Source organism: Perissodus microlepis, chromosome 7 (genome assembly GCF_051167445.1).
Source record: "Perissodus microlepis isolate ML-2025 ecotype Zambia chromosome 7, ASM5116744v1, whole genome shotgun sequence".
Lineage (NCBI taxonomy): Eukaryota > Metazoa > Chordata > Actinopteri > Cichliformes > Cichlidae > Perissodus > Perissodus microlepis.
Window position 1 is genome coordinate 40,772,930 of NC_140467.1, and position 23,339 is coordinate 40,796,268.

Here is a 23,339-nt window from a genome sequence, read left to right on the forward strand (position 1 = left end):
ATGCTGAAAACATCAGCTTACTGGAAACATCATGTTTACAGTTTAACAGTGTCTAACATGTGTCTGTGCACATTTGTTTATACCTGGCTTCATTTAAAAATGTAAAAAGTAAGCATCTTGGAATCCCTTGAAATCCTGTTGTCACATCATCTTTAACATTTCTATGAATATTTGTTGATGTATGTCTAAATTATTAAGTTACAGGGTTTAAAAAAAACCCCAAACCTCCGTCTGACTATTTTTTAATGAATTTAATGGCCAAAGAGCCAGTTAAACTCCTACAGTAGTGCGCAGGTGTGGATTGGTCAGACTGAGAGTGCTGGCAGTGTTTCCAAAAACTGTCATCACAATTTAATACAAATATCATTTAATTATGTGGGGTGTGCAGCAACATGTAACAGCTCCTGTTCTGTAACTTCCTATAAATGAATCATCATGTGAAAGAAGAAGAACTGCTGCAGCAACACTTACAGAAAAAAGCTGTTGTGGGAATCATGTAAGACAGGATGTAGATGTAAAGCATCAAATCTAAATACTGTTATTATAGAAACACTTCATATCAAGAAGAAGCGATGGTCCGATGGTTGTCTTTCAAATATGTGAACAGAGTACTATATACAAATTTAGATAAAAGTCGAGGTCATGCCCAGTATGAGATAAACACATTTAATTGTATGCAAAATATGTAAAAACCACACAATGGATTAAAACAATCCCACACATTCAAACTGAGAAAATAGTTTTCAGAGCATTTAAAACTTAGCGGTAAACAAAAAAAACTCCCCTGTAATGCAAAACCTGCATCAGTTGGTTGTACTTCACTGGGAAAAATGCCCAAACATATTCCATATTCATCAGATTTACATAACTGACAGACGCACGGTTAAATAGGTAGTTTTGTGGTGGGACAGTTGCCTGCTATGCCCATTTAGCTGGTACTGCTGCCTTGGCAGGTGAGCTTGAAATCAGAGCCTGTGCGGTTTAAACCCTCACTCTGAGTGTTTGTGGGAAATATTACAGCTGCCAGAGCGCCACAGAGCACAGCACCAAACTCAATACACTGGTTCAGCTGTCGGCAAGATAGGTTTGTATCGTTAAGCGGCTCCCGAAGGTGCCGCCCTGCCTCCTTCTGTTGCTACTTCCCCAGGTCATGTACAGGATAAAACAGTTCTTAGCCAAGTTTCCCCGTGGTTTAAACACACACACACACACACACACACACACACACACACACACACACACACACACACACACACACACACAGACCTCTTTCCTTTCAACTTTTCATACAGTCACTAGCAATGCATATAGATCTGTATCTTAAATATTGCCAAACCCCTTTTGATAAGAATCTACACACACACACAGAGGTCTGACGTGTTTCCGTCAGACAAAAGCAACCTGCACTTAGGCGGCGGTGGGGGAAAGGAAAGCCCAAATGAAGGGGGGAAAAAAACCTGATAATAACAGAGGAAGAAAAGAAAGAGCAAGTGCAGGTGCTGACCTCCAGAGTTGCTCACATATGTTGTTATCTGTGTGTAATTTCTCCACTGCAGATTGCTATCTCCTTATCAGAGAACGGCTGGTGAACTGAGGTCCGCCTATCAAACGCTGACTTGGGGCCCAAATTACATCAGGGTCTGGAGTTCCTTAAACCACGGGAATAATGAATTCACTTCCACTGGTTACCTTAGATTTAAACATTTGATGAGGAACTGGAAGAAACAGAGCTTGAGAAAAGCCTGCAGGCTTGTTTGTATTACAGTAAGGTGTTATGAGTAATGTAGTCACAGTGTGTTATGGTAATCAACACATTGCTTTATGCATAATTCAGGCAAAGAGAGATGGCTCTCAGGAGTTTGTTACATTTAAGAAACCTCCCTTTATGCTCTCCTTCTCCCATCATGCCTCATTTGAAGGAGGACTGATATGTCCAAATGAAAGGCTTTATGATATAACAAAGCAAGCTTTTCTTTGCATGAACAAAAAAGGAAAGCTTCTGTGTCGCTAACACAGTAGCTGCTGAATAATAAAGTTGGGAAAAGTGTTATTAGACAAATTATGATAGTCTGTCATTAAACTTTTAACATCTTTTAACATCTACCACGTCTCCGGAGGTATGTTATGGTGTAGGACTGAATAATTATTTGGCCAAAGTTCAAGCAATGGGCTTTGTTTAATAAGAAAAAGCTTGTGCTTCTAAAGCTTGTGGCTAAAACACTTCCTAACATGAAGCCTAAATGGGTCATCGTTGTCTGGCGGATGTTAAAAAGTTAATCTGAGACATGACTAAACACAGAAGAAGAGCATAAAATGTTTGCTAGTCTTATTGGGCATGAAATCCATTATTTTAAAAGGTCTCATATTTTTTTTAAAGAGGCATCTGTGTACAAAAAATGCACATAGTATAATATTTGTATATAAAGTTAAGGATAGACAGACACACAGATGATGCGCAGAGATACATCAGACATTTCCCCAGTTATGAAAAGCATGTGCAAGAGTGATTCCAGGCACAGGAAAATGTTCGGAAAAAAATAATGCCGAAACGTTTTGCCAAGCTGTGAACTGAAGCATTGAAGCACGTCTTCACACAGACTACTACTGTGTACTTAAAAAAGTTTTTCCTTAATTTTTACAGACTTGCCCCCCTAAAGAAAGGAAACCTTTATATGTAGCTTGATTTCTCAAAGAAGAAAACTCGTTACATGGTTTTCACAAGAGAGTGGAGCACTTCACTTGGATCAATCAGTGAGTGAACTTTAAACTTGGACTTGAATTACTACTAGTTTTCAATCATCCCACTTTTTTGGTTTGATCAGCTTGAGAAACGAAACCCTGCATTTTTCTGAGCGCACACACACACACACACACACACACACACACACACACACACACACACACACACACACACACACACACACACACACACACACACAAAAGCTGAGATATTTTTCAGTCTTACATTTTTTTTTCTGGACTGAATTATTATGGCAGGAAGGCTCCAAAGCTCATGGAGCTAAATTTGTCTGTGTGTCTGTATTTGTTTGCCTGTCAGCCAAGCAACATGAAAGCTTGTGAGGGGAGCAGCAGAGCTGTAACAGGAAGCAATCACTTCAGGAGCAGAATTATTATTGGGAGGTGACTTCTCACGAGAGAAGAAGCGAGGATGATGCACAGCTCCAAGTCATCTGAAGTTAGTTTCATGATGTGACCTGCTCCACAAGCCAAAGAAAGCACTTCCGTGGTTGTGTATAAGTGATGGCTGTCACATTTGTGTATTTCTTATGACTTTAGTCTGCATGCGGTCATCAACTTACAACACAATATGTTCCCTGAAATTAAACGGTTATCTTCAAAAAAAGTATAAATCATAAGTAGTGTTTTTTCACACTGATTTCGGCGTAAATTTAACATTTCATTGTAATATTTCAGAATCAAGATGAACCATCGAAAGACTTTTACAAGTGTAATTTGTTGCATATTGCTGTAAAGTGATGATCTTACCTGGACATCCTCAGTACCACAGTATCACAGCTCTATTTTCTTTTACTGGTGTGCAATTTGGCTGATATGGCCACATGATCATTTGTGACAGGGGTCATGTGGGTCAAGTGGGGTCATGAGTAGTATCCTGACATCCTGGCAGTCTAATCACCTGTTTATTTATTTAACAGCCAAACTCTGATCGACACCGACTAAAGCAGAGAGCGAGAAAGTGAAAGTAGCAGGAGGGGTTGATTAAGGTTCAGAGCTCCGTGGCTGGTGTTGGCATCTCATATCCAACTGTTTGTCCAGCTTGTTATTCATTTTATAGATTGCAAAAATACAGATCCAAAAGTTCATAAATATGTGAAAAAGAAATTTGGGAGGAAATAAAAAGAAAATTAAGCATCGTGTGCATAAAATGATGCCCGATTCATCTACCTGTAAATTATTTTCATTTGAATTAATGTTTCACCCAAATAACAGAAAAAATCTATATTAATTAAACTGCAAAACTATATGTGAGAGGGTTAAAATAATACTTTTTTTGTTTTTAATATCAGTCATGAGCTCAGTTATTGTGAATTTTGCCCTTACTACATTCAAAAAGGAATACAGCCTTTCATCTGGAATGTAAGGGAAGTGCAGCTTGCTGCTGCCCTCTTTTGGAAAGTTCTGGTGCTACTTTTAGATTAAACTTCGCTTGTATTTACAAGCCTTTGCCACACAGTGGAGACGCATGATGGACTATTATTTCAGTATTTAAACACCTCTTTCAACCACTCACATTAGTATGTCCACTTTGGTTTTTGGTTATCTTACTGCAAAGTCTTCCTACATAAATTTATGCACTTTATTATTTTAATGATCAGTTCTTAAAACTAACGTTTACCCATTTGTTTCCTGTTTATAATAATAATAATAATTATTGCATTGGTTATAGATCTTGTGTAGTGACTACAGCTGAACAGGTCGTCCACTGATGTCGGAGGTTCGATGCCCAGCTCTGAACCTGGCCTGAATACATCCACCAGCAAACAGTGCGTATGGCGGATGAGGCTCTGGATGAATGTGTGTACAAATAGGCAAATGGGGCCTAAAAAAGCAGGGCGTGTACAGTTACATTCATCACAGGACTGATGTCATCTTTCTGATGATATGGTATTTAGCCAATCACAAGAGTGCTTGGTGTTTATAAAATCTATTTTTTTCCTCCTTTCTTTAAGGAGGAATCTTGAGTGTTGATTTACTAGTTTGCACAAGACACAAAATGTAAAAGTTATAAACAAATGTGTCTTCATTTTATCGCATGCAGGACTGAAGAATTCTGAAAGTCTAAGAATGAGATGCAAATAAAGATATTTGCTATGCTGTGAGACGCACGCGTTATTTTCATCAGACTTCAATTTGAATATGATAATACAGGCTGGAATCACATGCTTTACCCGCATTTTAATATCAGCAGCACCACTATTTCTCTGGGACTTTGCATAGACAAAATTCACAAGACCAGAGTAAATGGAGTCCCTGGTCTTTCTTCCTCTGTGGGAATTTGAGGGTGTAAGCATGACAAGGAGCTTCCATAGTAAAGAATGCATACACAATTAGTTTAGAGGTTAAAATTTTAAGTACACTGAAACATTTTTCTGTCTTGTTCCTCAGTGCACCAATTACAGAAAGCACTGATCGTTTGGCTAATTTTCTCATCCTCTACCACATTTGTGTATAAGTGCTTCCACCAGCAGCTTTTCCTTCTCTGAGTGACTTTTTGAATATTTCATCTCCAGCGTGGAGAAGGAGGGTTGAGTTACAGCAGGATGAGTGACTGCAGGGCAGGAGGGTTGCAGAGATCCACAGGTGGAGCCTCGCACACATACGTGCTAGCAGTAAAAGGCTGGTGGGGCTAATTAGATATTTAATAGCACAGACACATGAGAGCACACGCATTATTGTGATGAGAGGTGGAAACTGAACAGCACAGTAGCTACGTTTTGAGGATATGCTGGTTAAGGAGTATTAGTTACTCAGAAAGTTACTCTAATCAATGTCTTTATATCACTAATAAAAAATTATTGTAATGCCTTGCAAATGCTTGTTCAGATTGAGGTCTTGGGAATTTTGAGGCAATTTCAACTCTTTACTATGTTCTGCAAACCATTTATGAACATTCAAGGACTACTGTTGTTTCAGTTATGAGCACAAGTCACTGTAACGGCCACATGAATGCCAGGTTTCCTAGCAGCACCTGTCAACCTGGCTTCTTCCTGTACTGCATCACATTGTCACCTCTTCTCTCAATAAATGACACACATGCGTTTGTTGTCAGTCACATGAATTAAAACAAAATGTAATTCCTCAGACCAACTCATACTATTTCATTGCTCCGTGGTAAGTTGAGCACACATGCCAATTATAGGGGCTTAGGAAAGAGGTAAGCATAAGAACTTTTGGCATGCTGCAATGTGTTCTGCTTTCTTTCTATTATATCCTTTTAGTAATACCTGCCATTCTGGAGATGATCTGACCAAGAGTCTTGCAGTTTTAGCCATCAACAACTATGCTGCCCATTTTTCCTGCTTCAACGCAGCAATTTTAAGAACTGCCTGTATGTTGCTAGTAATGTTTACAGGTGTCATTTTCCTGAGATAAACAGTGCTACTCACTCTGCCTGATAGTGGTTTTAAATGTGTGCCTGATGCTGTGAAACCCGATGACTCCATGAGTGTCTGCAGCAATCTATAGAACATATTATCAGGTTTATGAGGAGATCTAAAGCCCCTATCCCTACCATCACCTCCCAAAAATGTAGCACCTGGTTTTTTCATTATGTCTTGCGTTTAGTTTACCTGTTCACTTTTCATCGGAGTTTAAACGCAAATAACAATGACAAAGACATAAAGTGAGCAGGCATGAGTGGGAAGAGCACCCTACCTTTCTCAAGACCTTCAGGTGCATTAAACACACCTCTACTTGAGAGTTAGATCCTCCCACTCTGTGCTCACCTGCATATAAGCACACCTGTAGCATCAGCAGCAAACAGAGCCTACTACATTCTTCTGGATCGTAGACTGACTCAAAGTCCTGGTAAGGAGAATATATATCTTGTTGTTTTTATTCTTTTATTCTTTATTTTTAGGAATCACACTTCCTTAAATGAAACAGGTAAATATTAATCAGTGGTTTTGCTTGCTTGTTTAATACATTTAATTAGTAATAAGGTTGTTATCATGGAATAATTATAATAATGCACTGACATGAATCAAAATAAAACTTCTAAACTTCTCGCTCAGATTCATTCAAATGGTCAGCACATGTATTAGTCAGTTGATAGCGTGATGATGATCCCACATTATAAAATGCCCATTTCCTGCTGTACAGCGTGTCTCGTTGTGTTGCTGGAATTCACTCTGAATATTTTCTAGATCATTTTCCCAAGCTCTATCTCTCATCTGAACAAGGACTGTCTGTCTCCTGCTGGGTCCTTTGTAGTGTTGTGGGAACAGTGTTGTGAGGATCAAGTGACAGAGAGACAGAGAGGTTCCCTTGACTGCTAATCTGCCACTGAAACTTTGCGAGCATACACACACACACACACACACACACACACACACACACACACACACACACACACACACACACACACACACACACACACACACACACACAAAGCCACCCTGTCCTTCACTACGTTTGACATCCAAAAAACAGTTAACCTTTTGTAAAGTCAAGGAGATACCATGAACACCTGTTGCGTTGGTACTAATAATACAGACAGTAACATCATTGATCATTAAAAACAGAAACCGATTACAAAGACGTGCCATTTGAAGGCGCATAGACACCTGTATCCTTCTCTGTTTGCTTCTGTTCTTTTAGAAATCCTCTATCAGTCTCTTCTTGAATATAAAACACATCTTATTATCATACGTAAAAGAATATGTGAGAGTCTCACAGTCTCAGTGAGAGGCTCTTCTTCAGCTCATAGCCGAGCTGTGGTCATTTGCATTTAGATTTTATGCTGACTTGAGTTGAATTATGTCTGCACAGAACTGAGACTGACAGACTGAAGAGTCTCCGGCCACGAAGTCAGTCATCTCTTGATGCAGATGCTTAGGATGAACAGCCACGAGGCAGCCGTGCATACAATCATTGAAAGACTCCTTTCATCATTTTCAGTGGGCGATCAGTGGTCTTGAATATAAGACCCTACTTGTATTTCCATCAAAGTCTGCTGAAATGCTAGAATAAAGCACATTTGCTCAAGGACCACAAAAGAGCTTTTCTACAACCAGATCTCATGCAACACTACATTTAAATGACTGCCAAAGGTCAAACAGACTGGCTTTTGAAGTTATGATGTGTGTAATTTAAACATTCATCTGCTCTCTTCGAAGATATGAACCTGTAAGAGACTAAACCTCTGTGATTGTGCTCTGGTTCTGTTTCTCAAGTTTATGCCTTTCCTCCGTCTTGTCTTCGTAGTTAAAAATAAACGTATAAGTACCCCAAGGGCAAGTCATGCTACATAGCCAAACTTAGCTAATATGTAATAACAGAAATTAACCATTTAATGTAACATGAGAACAAGTTTCAGCATTAAAGACAACTAAAAGTAATGGCTAGCAATAGAAATACACAACCAAAATAAATGTACATATGCTTTAAATACAAACAACTGGCTGAGATTAGTAGCTAACATTATAGCTAACTGTCAGCTAATAGCACAGAACTACTAAAATCAAGTTTAAGCTGCTCACTTGTTAACTTATAGGATGGATAAATAAATAAATAAAACACATTTAAAAGTTGTCATTAAAGTTATTCTAGTGAGTCTTGAGGAAAAAAATATCTATTTACCAACTGGTTGGCGAGTGTTTGCTGGAAGTCGCTGGCTGTCGGTATGAAATCAGCTGCAAAGAGGAGACTACCTTTTTAATGTTTAATGCAGATTGCCACAGTTGTCTGTAGTTTGCGTGGAAGGTGCCAGTTGTCTGCAAATACTCATAAAATACTTGCTGAGCAGTAGTAGAAGTTTTAAAAGTTTGAGGCAAACCTGAAACAAAGAATGTTCATCTTTAAAGTAAAATTTGTACTTCGTTGCCCCAACCAACACTTTTCAAAAGGTGCAGCTTTTACTCTGAAGGCGCTCTGAGAGTAGTTAGTGAATCTTTGCACTCAAGAGCACATGCTCCACGGAAACTACCAACCAACAAAATCAAGCTTTTTGCCAAATGGTCGGGTATCTGGCAAGGTCTGTCGCTGGCTGACGGGGCAAGGCCTAGCATCAATCTCCAGCGACCATTTGCCATCAGGTTGGGGAATACACATTTTGCCCTTGCGTCCAATGGTGTCCAGGGCTGTGTAATTGGCGTCTTGTTCAACTGACCTGACATTTGTCACATTTACAAAAAATGCTAGACAAGTTAACGCCATGCGGTTAGTGGTCACATGACTGCAAAACCTTGATATTGTAAGGTAAAAGCTGTCCAGATCCAGTTTAAATTGAGTTGATAAAGGGGCCGTGAGGCATATCAGAAAGGTTGGGAACCACTGGTTTGAAACACAACATTGTTTATCCCCTGACCCTTTTTGCTTTGTTCTTTACGCCTTCACAGCTGCCGATCATGGCCTCCAGTATTTCAATGAAAAGCTACTCTATTGGCCGTCAGCCCTCCTTTTCCAGCCGTTCGCTGATGGACACCGGCCGTGCTCGCTCTCGGGCTTCTGTGTCTTTCGCTGTAGCGAGCCCGCTCACCCGTTCAGCTTCCATCAGCCAGGATCTCAACGGGCCAGCAAGCCTTCAAATTAACGGACTGCATGGCAACAGCACCAATGAGAAGGAAGCTATGCAGAGTCTCAACAACCGTCTGGCCAACTACCTGGACAAGGTCTGACAATAACACAGCACTCCACTGTTACGTTATCAGCCCAGGAAATAACACAAGCAGTAAGCTGAAAGACTTTGATCATTAACCTGTGTCCTCCCTTCTCTGTGGCTCTTTGTATCCTCCAGGTGCGTTCACTGGAGCGCTCCAACGCTGATCTGGAAATGAAAATTAAGCAGCTGATGCTCGAACGCATTCCCAAAGGTCATGACCTCGATTCCATGATGGCCCAAGCTCATGCTGTTGAACAAGAGGTAGGCATCGAGTGGCAGGCAGGCAGGGAAAAAAGTCAGGTCAGCATAAGATCTGAGTTTAGAAGGGGCAAACAAGGCTCAAGGTTATAATGACTTTGATCACTTTACATAGACAAAACATTCATTCAAATATCAGATCTATTTTAGCAGGAAGTGCACTAGGAGAGTCATCACAGGCAGAATCAGCTCATACTTCTAGTTAACAAGTAGTAAAAGAAGCCAGGCCAGAGTTAATGATTGTTTTGTGCTTTTTAAAACAGAATTAGTCACAGTTCAATGAAGCTCGAACTTCTCACCAGCCACAAATCCAACTCTTAATGTATCATTTAGAAACCTTGTTGCTATTAGTGTAACACACAAAGGTAACATGAACATACACTAAAGTTAAAATATATTATATAAGCTTTAATCAAGGATTTAATGCTATTATTGACCTATGTTAATATTTATCAGGTGAGGAAGAAGACCTTGGAAAATGCTCGTCTCATGCTAGAGATCGATAATGCTAAACTGGCTGCCGATGACTTCAGAATCAAGTGAGTGATTAATGATTGCACCATGGTGATGTAAAGCTGTTTTTGCAGAATGATACAGAGAGATGTTTCTGTTAATAATGTCATTGACGCCTCTGTCATGTTTTGGTCAAATATTTGCTCAATCAACAAAAAAATGTTTGCACATTAACACAGCGTTCTTTGGAAAAAGTTATTTAAGTACTGATTATTAAATTAAAAGATTACTGTAGGAACACTAAAAAACATAATAAGAATAGTATGTCAGCTAACATACAGTTTTCATTACATACAGCCAAATATTTATCAGTATATATCAGTAAATGTATATTTAATACAAAGTTTTTCTTATTATTAGAAAATGTTTGTGTTCTTTGAGTTTTTATTGCTGTATTAATTAATTTCAGGCTACTTTTGTAAGACTTCCTGACTGCATAGGCATTTCTTACTACTTTGACTAATAAATATTATGCAAAGGGAAGTCACAAGCAGAAGTACAGCAACACAAATGCAAATGTTTAACTTTAATTATGAAAAAACAAAACATTAAAGTACTTTTTCCTGCAAACATGTTATTTCATATCCAGTATAGGCAGTTTCTACCGCAGTAAAAACAAGGGGGGAAAAAGCCGTTTAACTGTGGAGGTAATGAATAAAAGCTTACTGTAATATACGATGCTGCTCGTCTTTCCAAACTACTAGATGGGAGACTGAAATGGTGATGTGTCAGTCTGTGGAGCGAGACTGTATTGCCCTGAAAAAGGCCAAGACTGATCACGAGCAGATCATCGCCTCTTTGAGGGGAGATTTGGACAGCCTGAAAGAGGAACTTTACTTCCTCAAGAAAAACCATGAAGAGGTTAGTGTGTTTGCCACCATCGCCATGTTCTCGTTTTCTCTTCTCACTACTTGACATTTGTGTAGTCTCATTTTCATTTTGGCCCTCTCCCTTCCCCAGCCTGCCCTCACAAACACTTGCTTGAAACACGCTTGACCCACTTTGGTGGACTCAGTGGGCTTTTTTAGCGCCAACATAGACAGAAAACGATGTGTGGTTGAGGAGAGAGCAGCGATAGGTGGTCCTCTGGTTACTGTGGACAAAAGCAGCAGGTAGATCTGGTTGCTCACACCTGCTCTCTCTGTCCAGTCAGCTGATCCGAGGTGTTCTCCAAGGCAAAGATAAACTTACCCCCTCACACCAAAGGAGGAACTGATCTCCCTTTTACTGAAACAAGACTGTGTAGATCCTATTTGGTGCCACTTAGAGGCCACTAGAACAATGTGATGCAAAGAAAGAAGCAATATGTCAGAGACTGGAGGTTTTTAAAACCTCAATTTCACAATGAAACAATGAACTGCTGCAGATATTCAGCATGAATTTAACCGAATAAGAGTAGATTATTAGAACAGATCACACATTCTTACTTTTTATGTATTTTACCCATGTGGTGCTTGCTTTGTGAATGTGAATCTCTGGAATCTATGCCTTTTTGTTGAATATATGGCAACTCATTTAGATAAGCAGTGTCTCTTTGGGGACCATTGGGACATTAGATAGACCCTAAGCAAGAATTCAGTGACTAAGCATGAAATATATAAACTGTAATTCAAGTTTGTTGCCCAATAAAGTTTAGAAAAATGTGTATAAACATATATCAAGAGCTTTAGTAATACACTACTTTAGAATAAAACAGACTAGTGACAGAGAACAATGTAACAAAGAAGAGAGAGTGAAAGAAATCCACCAAGCATGCTTGAGCAGGATTATTTGTGTGCAAGTTGAAAGGCCAGGGGTAAGGTGAGCTCTTTCCCATTCAGTATTTATGAGAAACATCTAAATAATTAAAGTGCCATCACATCCTCTCTGTCACTCTGCGGTGTAGGGTTCACCGATCTCTTCCACGCCTTCTTCATATGCTGACTGTGGAAACCAGTGTTGGTTACATTTAATTAGAAGTGACATTTAATACACAGTGCAACTAAAATAATTTGGTTTAAAAATGACAATGTGAGCAATGTAATAAAAATAATCTCCTGTGTGCCTACAGGAACTCGAGCAGATGAAGTCTCGTATTGCCAGAGATGAGGTGAACGTGGAGGTGGACTCTGCCACCGGGCCCGAGCTGGGCACCATTCTGTCCGAGCTGCGTTCCCAATATGAGGGCATTGTGAAGAGGAACAAGGAACAGGCGGAGCAGTGGTATCGCAAGAAGGTGTGGGGAGTAATATCTAGTGTGAATCACTGTAATAATGTTGAATGGTCCTCACAAAGTTACACAAAAGGTCACAGAAAACACTTCTTTGCCAGCTGGAGACGATGCAGAATGAGGTGAAGGAGAGCAACGAGGCTCTGAGGGGAGCTCAGGGAGAGCTGACCGAGAGGCAGCGCTTCCTGCAGACCCTGGAGGTGGAGCTGGAGAGTCTGCACAAACAGGTGAGCTGGGATGCAACAGCAAGATGAAACAGCGCACGGACATACTGTAGATTCCTTTAGTTTCCCCTCAACACCAACTGGTCATGTTAGATGGTTTTTCCTTCCCACTGTCACCAAGTGCTTGCTCATAGGGGTTGTCTAATTGTTGGAATTTTCCCAGTTACTGTAGTGTATTTACCTTTAAATACAACGCATCTTACTGTGATTTGACTCTATGTAAAATCGAATTGAAAAAGTCACTGTGTAGACAGAGAATGTCTACACAGTGACTACAGCAAGAAAAGTCGCCCATCCCTAGGAAAGGTTGTGGTGTAGGTGAGGGTGTGGTCTTACTTCACTGCTGTTTTTCCTTTCTGCAGGCAGAAGAGTGACGTGTCTGTGTTTCGGTTAAAAAAACCATTTTGAGTTGTGCAAACATAGCCTAATACCCGCAAGAGCAGTGCAAACACACCTCAGGCGTGATTCTAAATTTATGGTTACGAGTATTAACTTTTCAAAAAGCCGCACTGAAATACGGTGTTGTATTAAAGAAAGAGATTTGTCCAACAGCAACAGAAAATCCTTACAGACGTCCAGATAAGTCTCGTGTACATTCTTTGTACATTTCCAGACCACTGCATCTTATATTCTGGGAAAAAATCATTTTGTTTTTCTTTCATTTAATCCTGTGTTGACAGTAAACATGTTTTACCGTGCAGGGACATATCACATTCAGTTGCAAAATAGTATGGGGTGAGTTTCAGTGGCGAGGTGGGTTAATTGTGTCTGAGCAGCAAATGTTTGCTTTAGGTGCCAAGGACTTGTCCGTTCACAGGAGTTTGTTGATATGGGCTTGGGAAGCAATTTCAGAATCAGGCGACCTACTATGTAGCATCATATTACTGATCGCTGGTTACAACACAGCACAGCAGAGTCACTGTTATGAGGAGAATCATAGGGTTATCATGTCCGGTGGACATGCCGGTGTTTTTTAACTTGATACTGATATCACGACTATGAGGAATATTCACGGCAATTCCGGATATAGATTGCTTTGTTTTGTTCCCTTTTGCTCCTCAGATAGCAGCTCTGGATGGAAACCTCGGTGAGACAGGTCAAAAGTATTCTGCTGAGATGGAGCGGCTGCAGGTCACCCTGAACCAGCTGGAGGAGGACCTCTCTCAGCTCAGGCTGGACATGCAGCGCACCAAGACCGACTACGAGCAGCTTCTTCGCATCAAGCAAAACCTGGAGATGGAGATCGCCACCTACAGACGCCTGCTGGAGGGAGAGGACTCGTAAGTATAGCGATACTAATAAAGATTTAGCGCATGTCTCAAAGGGAAATTATAATTAAGTATGCTTTACCCAGCCCTTTAAAATAAATCTGTATGTTAGCTTTGGCCAGCAGGTAACACAGAAACTTTAGTGAAGAAGTTAGAGAAGGACAATAACACACCTGACATACTCAGAGATTATGGTGCAGCCTTGTAGTTTGATGTTCAGTCAGAATGGGGATAATTTGGCTACACTGTTGCCTTGATCACAATACCTGTATGATCATCTTACATCAAGTGTTTCTTAGCCTGCCGCCTGGCATTGTTGGGTGTAGCTGTTCTCAGATGTCAGCTTTGGTGAGAACACTGTTACTGTGGCAATGTTCTCACCAAAGTAAGCAACAGACAGGAAAACTGACGAGAGTGTAAACTGTACTGCGTTGTTTATAAAACCTAATCACAAAAAAATATAATAATAAGCAAGTTGTAAGAAACTGAAGCTTGCTGTCAGTGTCCGGGCGTGTTTCATGCTAAGAGTCCTTTTAGGGCAGTGTTTTTCTGATCGGCTGCCCCTAACAAACCGAAGGTTTGAACAACAAATGGGTGGGGCTTTTGCACTCACAGCCAGATCTGTGTGCCTGAGGTGACTATATTAAGGATATCTGCTCTCACTGACATCAAAAAGAGCTAAAAACTGAAATAAAGCTGCATGAAACCAGCTATTATAAAATATATAAGTTCCCTTTAAATGATTGCTTTGAATGTGTTAGTCTTGCTTTAATTGAAAGGTAATTCTAACAGGTTTTCTTTCTGCCTTTCAGAGTCAAAGAAGTCCCCCCTCCACCAAAAAGTGAGTATACGGCTTTTAATTTGAACTGATAAGAGACAGTCAGAAATTATAAACAAGAAGACCCGAATGACATCATCACACAATATCACACAATGGTAGAAATACCACAGTAGTAGCTGCTGTTGCTGTCGTTTATTGAAAACTTTATGGAAGTAAAGAATGACTAAAAGTGAAGTTATGAGAAAGATAAGTCAAGCAAAAAAGGAAAACTGTATTCAAAGTCAAATGTGGATCTGAGCCAGCATTGTAGTAGACAGACAGACAGACAGACAGACAGACAGAAGGGTATATCTATCTTTTACCACACCCAGGAAGCCCACAACTAATTACAGTTATGTAAATATCCAAACAATGCACAAACCACTTACAGCTCAGCTCCTATAGCAACTAATGTGGGTCTGAAAACATTTCCCCCCATGTTTTGTGTCCTAATCTCTCTGACTTGCACTGGTGGATTAAGAAACTGGAGTGTGATGTGATGTGAGATGAATAGATAACACAACTTTTACAAACTCTGTGCTTTAGTAGCAGTCACATATCATCCTATATGTGAAACTACTGAGATTTTACATTTTTTAATGTATTTATATGCGTAAAAAACTAGTTTAGTCAGCCTCACATTCTCTTCTCATATCTTTTGAACACAGAGGAGCCCGAAGTCCGCACCAGAAAGATCGTGAAGGTGGTGACTCAGACCATGGTCAACGGCAAGGTGGTGGACGAGTCCAGCGAAGTGGAGCAGATTGAGGAGTCGAAGAAATAGAACAAGCAAAGAGCCAGCTGAAATTTTAAAATAAACAAAATAAGTAGAAGTTAGAACTTTTTTCAAAAAAAAGGAGAAAAGGAAAAACAAGAAAAATTAAGAGTCCGCCCTATTACTCATGAATTGTGAAAATGAAGCTGAGAGCATTGTTGGAGGTACAGTAATGACTGACTATGAATGTCCTGTGTTTCCTATCATCTCACATGAAACGTGATTCAGACGTCACTACAAACAAGCTATGCTTTGCATGAGTTCATTGACTTTTAGATAGAAATGTGTGAAAACTGACTGATCACTGCTAAACTCTGACTGTTTTACTAATAAAGGGTTTTGTAGTCAAATGATGTTTAATTCCTAGTGCGATAACATTCATTTTACTAAATGAGCCTCTGTTCCTTTTACAACAATTTCATGTCTGCTGTTTACTGTTTGCATTCTGAATACAAAGACAGAATAAATCCACAATGTGTCCACCTTCTCTATTCTTACATCACCTTTGATAATGGCCTAGATTTTGGGATTTTTTGAGTCTGAATTGAACAACTTAGAGTCAGCCTAAAGGCTTCATGAGGCTATTCTTCAGCACAGAAGTGCTTTGCCATGTTAAACGTCTGTGAAGGTTCTCATTCAACCAGGTCATCATAGTCTAAGAAGATTGGAAAGAAAAGCGCCTGGACTTCTTTAAGTTGCTTGAAGACGTTTCACCTCTCATCTGATAGCTTTTCTTTCCCAGCTCCTTAGGCCATGTTTAACAGTTTTTATTTAATTAAACAAGTTTACTGAAGTTAAGCATAAAGTGCAGCCAGGTTTAAAGGGACAGTATATAAACAGCCATGAAAAGTACAACCTAGGGCGATCGTGGCTCAAGAGTTTGGAGTTCGCCTTGTAATCGGAATGTTGCCGGTTCGAGCCCCGGCTTGGACAGTCTCGGTCATTGTGTCCTTGGGCAAGACACTTCACCCGTTCCCTCTTGGTGGTGATCTGGTGCCAGTTTCCGGCAGCCTCGCCTCTGTCAGTGCGCCCCAGGGTGGCTGTGGCTACAATGTAGCTTGCCATCACCAGTGTGTGTGAATGGGTGGATGACTGGATGTGTCAAGTGCTTTGGGGTCCTTAGGGACTAGTAAAGCACTATACAAATACAGGCCATTTACTTGTGGTACCAGATAAAAAGTATGGCGATACCAGAAGTAGTAGAAATCGCTAGGAATCATCCAAAGTAACAGACAGTGCACACGAGAAGTGCGGAAGAGAGTGCAGGCTAGTGGAGTGGGTGGAGATGAGTGTCGGGGGTTATTTGTGACAAATAGATGGCAGCAAGAGTGAAAGGGAAGGTTTACAAGATGTCAGTGAGACCTTCTGTGATTCATGGTTTGGATACGGTGGCACAAAATAACAATAATGTGGCATATAGTAGGGTGGACCTTGATGACTGTTTCCCTCTTTTGTTACAGGATTGTGCCATACTGCTGCTGTCTTGTTGTGTCTTGTTGTTGTTATCTTACAAGCGTCTATGGACTGGCCATCACTGACTCCCGGTTTTATGGTCTTTTACTTGGAATTGTTTGATATCTTTTAATCTTGCTTTTATAAAGAACTGTATCTTAGGCTGTATTTGTTTTATTTATATCTCTTTTACTAATTTGTTTAACGTTTTATGCTTTGTTGTTTTGTTGCTTTACTGGAGGTGCGGCCGATTGTTGAGGGGCTAGGCACGTGAGGTGGAATCCCCTTCCCAATGTATGAGATTGTACACATACAGATGGTAGATTGCACCATTTAGATTTCAGTGTGAGTGACAGTGAGGTTTGCAGTGGAACTACACGGGTGAGTAATTGGGGGCACCCTTGGGCACTGCTCTCTGTAGGGTTGCCTCCTCAAGTGGCCGGTCTCCACCATTTTGTTTAGTTATTTTTATTGAGCCGTGATTGTTCTAGGGTAGCATCATGGCAGCAGCCTGGTCATTTTAATCATTGTTTGTTAAAAAAGCATTTTAATTAACTGTCTTGCAGTCTCAGCCCTGCTACCTTAAGAACTTTTCTGATTTTACAGTTCTATGCTTTTAGTAGTTTTTCTTAATACATTTTGATTTGTGGAATTGATCTGCCTCACCTCTGCTGTTAATAACGAGCCTGTGGGCTTTGGTAGCTAGTGTAACATTTACATTGGCTATAGAAATCTGTCCTGGGGTGTAACTCCCTCCCCAGGTGGCGTTGTCAACATCCCCTAGTCACCTTCACTGGTTATCCCTCCTTCACGCCACCACATTATGATTTTCGTTGGGAATGACCAGAACAGACAAGATTAGAGCATCATGGGTACATCAACTCACGGTGTACTGCAGGGGGCTGGTGTGACAGAAGATGATGCGATGGATAGGGTGAGATGGAAGTAAATGATCTGCTGTGGCAACCCATAAAGGGAGCAGCAAAAAAAAGAAGATGAAGAAGAAAATAATACTAATCATTTTTAGGGGTGTGCAGCTAAATTTTAACACAAATTTTGTATCAAACCACAATTTCTGTGGTTCATTAAAAGTGAAGAATGATGATAGACAGACCTGGAGGGATGGTCTCACTAACTTGACATATACGAGCACAATGCATATGCTGTATAGTCTTTTTATTTATTTTTATTAATGTTTGGGTTAATGGTTAACCTAAAATCCATCCCCAGAACTATCTTAATATCTGAAAATGATGGGCTCAGTCAAAAGTCAAATTTTCTCTGCTGGTGTCGTCACAGTTGCTCCTTTTCAGGCAATGAAACCACAGCCTACAGCCTGAGCTATTCATGAACAGAAAACTATATTAAATTGGGCTCAAAATCCAATCAAAACACACTGAATAGAAAGCAGGATTTGTGAATAATGCTTTTGTTGTTTAATAATTGATTGTTGTTAATTTTCTGCAATAAATGTTTATTTAAAGAAGGCCAAAGTAAATTTCCAAACATGTTCCTCCATTAAAACATTGTTGGGAAAACAATTTTACTCGAAGAAAATGAAAAGAAAAAAATCAGAATGAAATGAGTATTAAATAGATTGAATCAAACTAACTGTTACAAAGGTTCAATGTCCAAAAGGATCGCTGAGATAACGCAGAGAACAGGAAAGTACAAGGAGCCCACCCGGAGTAACTATCAAGGGGAATCCCGTTCAGATTACATCACTGTCTTTTGTTCACAGTGTATTGTAAAGAGGATAATTACAGTCATGGTTCTGAACCAAAACCTGACTTTATTTATGCTTTATACATTTTTCTTGTCAATTACATTTTAGTTGCAAATAGTTACTCAGTCATTTTGTACTCCACTGATAAAAACTGCCACCTTTTCTCAAAAGTTTTAAAGTCAGAAGATAATGTTGCTCCCTGCCATTTGTGCAAAATGCCCAAGAACACAAACTATACAAACAAACAACAAACTCCAGAGAGTGTCTCAGCGCAGCAGCCTTTTAAATTATGTGCAGCAAGCAAAGCAAAAACTAAAAAAAGAAAAAAGTGGTGCTTAAAAGAAGAAGAGGAGAGTGCAGGATGAGGACATTGCACTTTGGATTTGAGCAGTTCTGTCAATGACTTTGCTGCGCAAAGAGTCTGAGTATGAGAAGTTGTGTTTGCTCTGGTACAGTGTGGTGGTTAAGAGCCCAAAGAAATATCTGCCCCGGGGCCTATCACAGAGTTATTACGCCTGTGGTTCAGCTGCAAACATGTGAAGCCCAAAGTCATTATGTGGGAGGGCATGTTTGTTGTCACTGAGGTAAAGTGTTGAGTAATATCTCAAAAGCACTGAAAACATACTGCAGTTCTTTCACTAAAGACATTTTTGAGGTAGCTCCTCTAATGCCGAGGCAAATATAGAAAAAAATAGGCTGAAAATAATAGGGTCCTATAGTGACGGGTGATGTACTTGTAAGTCTTTCCTGTCTGATTTATATGAAGCACATTATCTAGAATGACTGACAGCTCTATAGTTCACACAGACTTAGTAATTAGTTTGGTTATATAATCTTTATGAGTGACATTTAGGGTTTTTTCCTCTGGCATGATAATCCTTTAAAAGCTCATGCTATTATATGAATGCACAATTTCATGATTCTACAACCAAACCATCACAACAAAACAAAACAAAACAAAAGATAAAGATAAATCAGGACAAAAGCAGGTACCAGTTATGACAACACTGTCAACTTGTTTATAAAAAAATTTATCATCCATGTGTAACAGCAAACAATCGCAGGAGCCACTTTTACACGGGTTCAAACAGGAAGACTTTTTTAGCGGTCAAACATTTTGTTTTTGTGGAAAGGAGCATGATAAAAAGGAGCAGACCAACAAAAAACACAATAAGACATCAACAGGCTTCCTGAGATCATGTTACAAATATACATTTTCTGTGAGTGTTTATAGAAATCTGTGGTTTTAAAAGGCCACAAAACAAATGGGACTGAGTTTTGTTTTATTTAATCAGATTTTCGTGTATAGAAAACTGAAACACCACTGACTCAACGCCTTTTTCCGTTACTCTGAATAAATAAGACAGATACATGCAAGTCCTGTTCACAGAGCACTGAGTTTGTAAAGACCAAGGCTGATGCATTGTCGGCCAGCTCAGAGTGTTATAAAGCAATAGACACAGAAAGTCTGATAAACTTTACGACAAACAAACTCTGAGAACTGCCTCACACTAGTGCCACATGGTTACATGGCAAGAAGCAGCGAGATTAATTATTAATATGCCTGAAATAATTTCTAGATTCATGGATTCAGAAAATGAAAATCTTCTTTGTACAGACCAATTGCTGTCAATTTGAAAACAAGGCTTTCAGATGTTGGACGGTTTGGGGCCTCTACTGTAATATTTCCAACTTCATAACCTGCCAGATGTTTTCAGTAGGTGACTGGACTGCAGACAGGCCAGTTGTGATGACCCTCACCCTAATGTCCTTTCATCGGCTCCACTTGGCAGTTCCTTTCTGCAGCTCTTGGAGAGGACAAGTGGTTTGCTCCCAATTAGCAACATTAGCAACAGCTGAGCTCAGTGTGCCAGTGCTCTAATTTAAATCCCTTAGAGCTCAGCTGCCGGGTGGGTCTCTTCCCTCATGAATCATTTTGGATTTTGGATTTCGGTTGTGTGTTGCTTAATTTTCTTGCACTGAACAACACTACATTCCCTGCTCACTCACAGTGCTGACTACACATGTCTTGGTTAATTCAAGTTCCTAAAGGATGTTGCTTTAAAATAAACAGTTTTTTAAAGGGGCATTTGTGTGAATCTCACTCTTGGTCATGGCATTGTGACCCAGGTTGTGACACGGTTTAGCATTTCAGCTGTTTCACCATGCAACCAGCTAATGGGTGCCTCTGCTGAGAGCATACATAGTTTCTTTTAGGCAGAATTGTCTTATTAAAAAAATCCATTGCTGAAAATGCATCATCCGAATGGCAACACAAGTTATTGCAACATCTGCATAAATATAGTTAAACAACAAAGGTATATTCACAGATGTGAAAGTTACCCCTGCCATAAGTACCTAATGGACCTAATAAAGATGTATAATAAAAATTAAATTCTTACTTCTGTATTAAAGCTATGATAAAGAATATATTGCTTATATTGTATGTTTTTCTTCTGGTAATTCATCCAGAAAGAGCTGCAAAAATTTTTCATTAATAACTAGAAGCAGTGGCACAAATTAATCTGGCAACCCATGTCAGTAATTATTTAAGTAGTGAACAACTTTACTCCAGATTACATGAATGAGACTCATATTAGCCATTTACATCCTCAGAGCCGCACAGGATGCACAGTGAGGCCTTCTAGGAAAGAAATCACAATTTCACACCAGAAATCTCTCTAAACAATAATTAACAATCAAAGACTCTTAATCAAAGAGTACTAATAAGTCTGTTTACTCTGACAAACTTGTTTGTTTACAGTCTGCCTGATGAGATGTTTTTACTTCAGTATAGTGTATTTTTACTGTATTGCCAAAAGTATTCTCTCATCTCACCCTCACACTTGAGTGACATCCCATTCTTAACTGTTGGGTTTAATATGATGTCGGCTCACCAGACTGTTGTTTTGTGCTACCACCTCTCAGCTTCAACTCTTGTGGGAAGGCTCTCCACGGAGTTTAGGGGTTTATTTATTTATTTTTTGACCATTTTTCCAGGAGCACATCTGTGAGTTCAGACACTGATGTTGGGTGAGAAGGCCTGGGTCATAATCTCCGTTCTAATTCAGTTCTGTGCAGGCCAGTCAAATTCTTCCACATCAAACTTGCTCGTCCATTTCTTTATGGACCTTGCTGTGTGCAATCCTGTTTTAATAGGAAGGGACAATTCCAAACCTTTCCCACAAAATTGGGAGCATGAAGTTATTCAAAATGTCTCTTTATGCTGAAGCTCTAAGAGTTCCTTTCACTGGAATTAAGCTTGATCCCAACTCCTGAAAAACAATCCCACACCATAATCTCCTGGCAACCGCCAAACCCAGACTCATCCATCACATTGCCAGATGGAGATGTGTGATTTATCATTCCAGAGAACAAGTCTCCGCTGCTCTAGAGTCCAATGGCAGTGTGCTTCACGACACTGCGTGCTGATGCTTTGCATTGGATTTCATAATTTAAGGCTTGGATGTAGCTACTCGGCCATGAAAACCAATTCCATGACTGCTGTTCTTAATCTGTAGGCCAGATTGGAGGTCTGAAATAAATGACATGGTGGGCCGAGTGAACACTTTTGGCAGTATAGTATTGCAGATTTATGGAGCTCAACCTGCTTGTAGATGTTCATCCTTTGTTGTGTCCACTGAAGTGCAGAGCAGTTACATTACTTCTTTAGTGTAGAGAGAATCACAGAGAATGTGCGAGTAGATGACTGTAAAGATGAGGAGACAAGCAGATCTGTGGATTAAGCAGTCTCGTGGTGTTTCAAAAACAAGCAATGCAAGTTTTCTCTGAGTACAGACGATGGTTGGACAGCATTTGAAAGATTTCATCTCAGCAAAATATTGTCGTAAATTAAATCCATTATATTTCATGCTTAAAGTCTCAAGTTTATCCTTCTGTTATTGTGCTACGGGAAAACATTTCAAGGCCATTCTCTAATAATTTATTTTCTATTTTTCATGCCTTGGTCTCTGATATAGTTTGTTTTTTCTGCAGAATTGTTTAGCCACAGAGGCTGTGAGCAGTCGTGCTGGAAACTTCTGCTTGCTTTTCTTTGGATTTTGTGATGACATCTGTCATCTGCAGACAAGGCAACAAAAGAAATGCATTAGATATAATAAGCAACTGTTTAAATATTTGAAATCACCAAAGATTGCACACATAAGGAGTATAAAAGTTTATGTTTTACTGTTACCGTGTTGGTCACTCCAATCATCCAGTAATTTATCAAGGGAGATAATAGTGAATGAAATGCTTCATGAAATTGTCAAGGTTGTGTAGTATTTTTCAAGCCTGGGGTTTAATGTTTAACGTTATTTAACTGCCCTCTGCTGGACAGATTTTATTGTGGTGATTAATTTGTAAAGAAAACATCCACTCTTTAGATTCACCAGACACTTATAGGTAGATCTGCAAACATCTGATTGGCCAATCACATGGCATCAACACAGTGCATTTAGGTATATGCCAGTATGGACCAAAATCTCTGAGAAATATTTGCAGCAATATGGTGAATCTCCACCATGAAGAATTCACACAACTCCCAAAAGGGACCCAATGTGGGACCAGCAAGGTGTACCTAAGGAAGTGGCTGGTGAGTGGGGGGAAAAGAGTTTATGAGGAAGGTCTAATAATGATAATAGTAAACTGGGATTACAGACTTTTGTCACACAGAAGCATAAAGCGCTGCAGGGACTCAGCAGATCTGATGGAAACTAGGAGATGGTGTT

At 39.8% G+C, this 23,339-nt stretch overlaps 1 protein-coding gene across 1 annotated transcript; it reads left to right on the forward strand.

The window, feature by feature from the left end:
• Window positions 1-6,532: 6,532 nt before the first annotated feature.
• LOC146383665 (keratin, type I cytoskeletal 18) lies at window positions 6,533-15,903 on the forward strand. The gene is made up of 10 exons (XM_084935057.1): window positions 6,533-6,570; window positions 9,102-9,374; window positions 9,500-9,625; window positions 10,079-10,161; window positions 10,840-10,996; window positions 12,186-12,350; window positions 12,446-12,571; window positions 13,631-13,848; window positions 14,649-14,677; window positions 15,325-15,903. The coding sequence occupies exons 2-10, from the start codon at window positions 9,111-9,113 to the stop codon at window positions 15,438-15,440; spliced, it is 1,284 nt and encodes a 427-aa protein (XP_084791183.1). The 5' UTR covers window positions 6,533-6,570; window positions 9,102-9,110; the 3' UTR covers window positions 15,441-15,903.
• The last annotated feature ends 7,436 nt before the right edge of the window (window positions 15,904-23,339 follow it).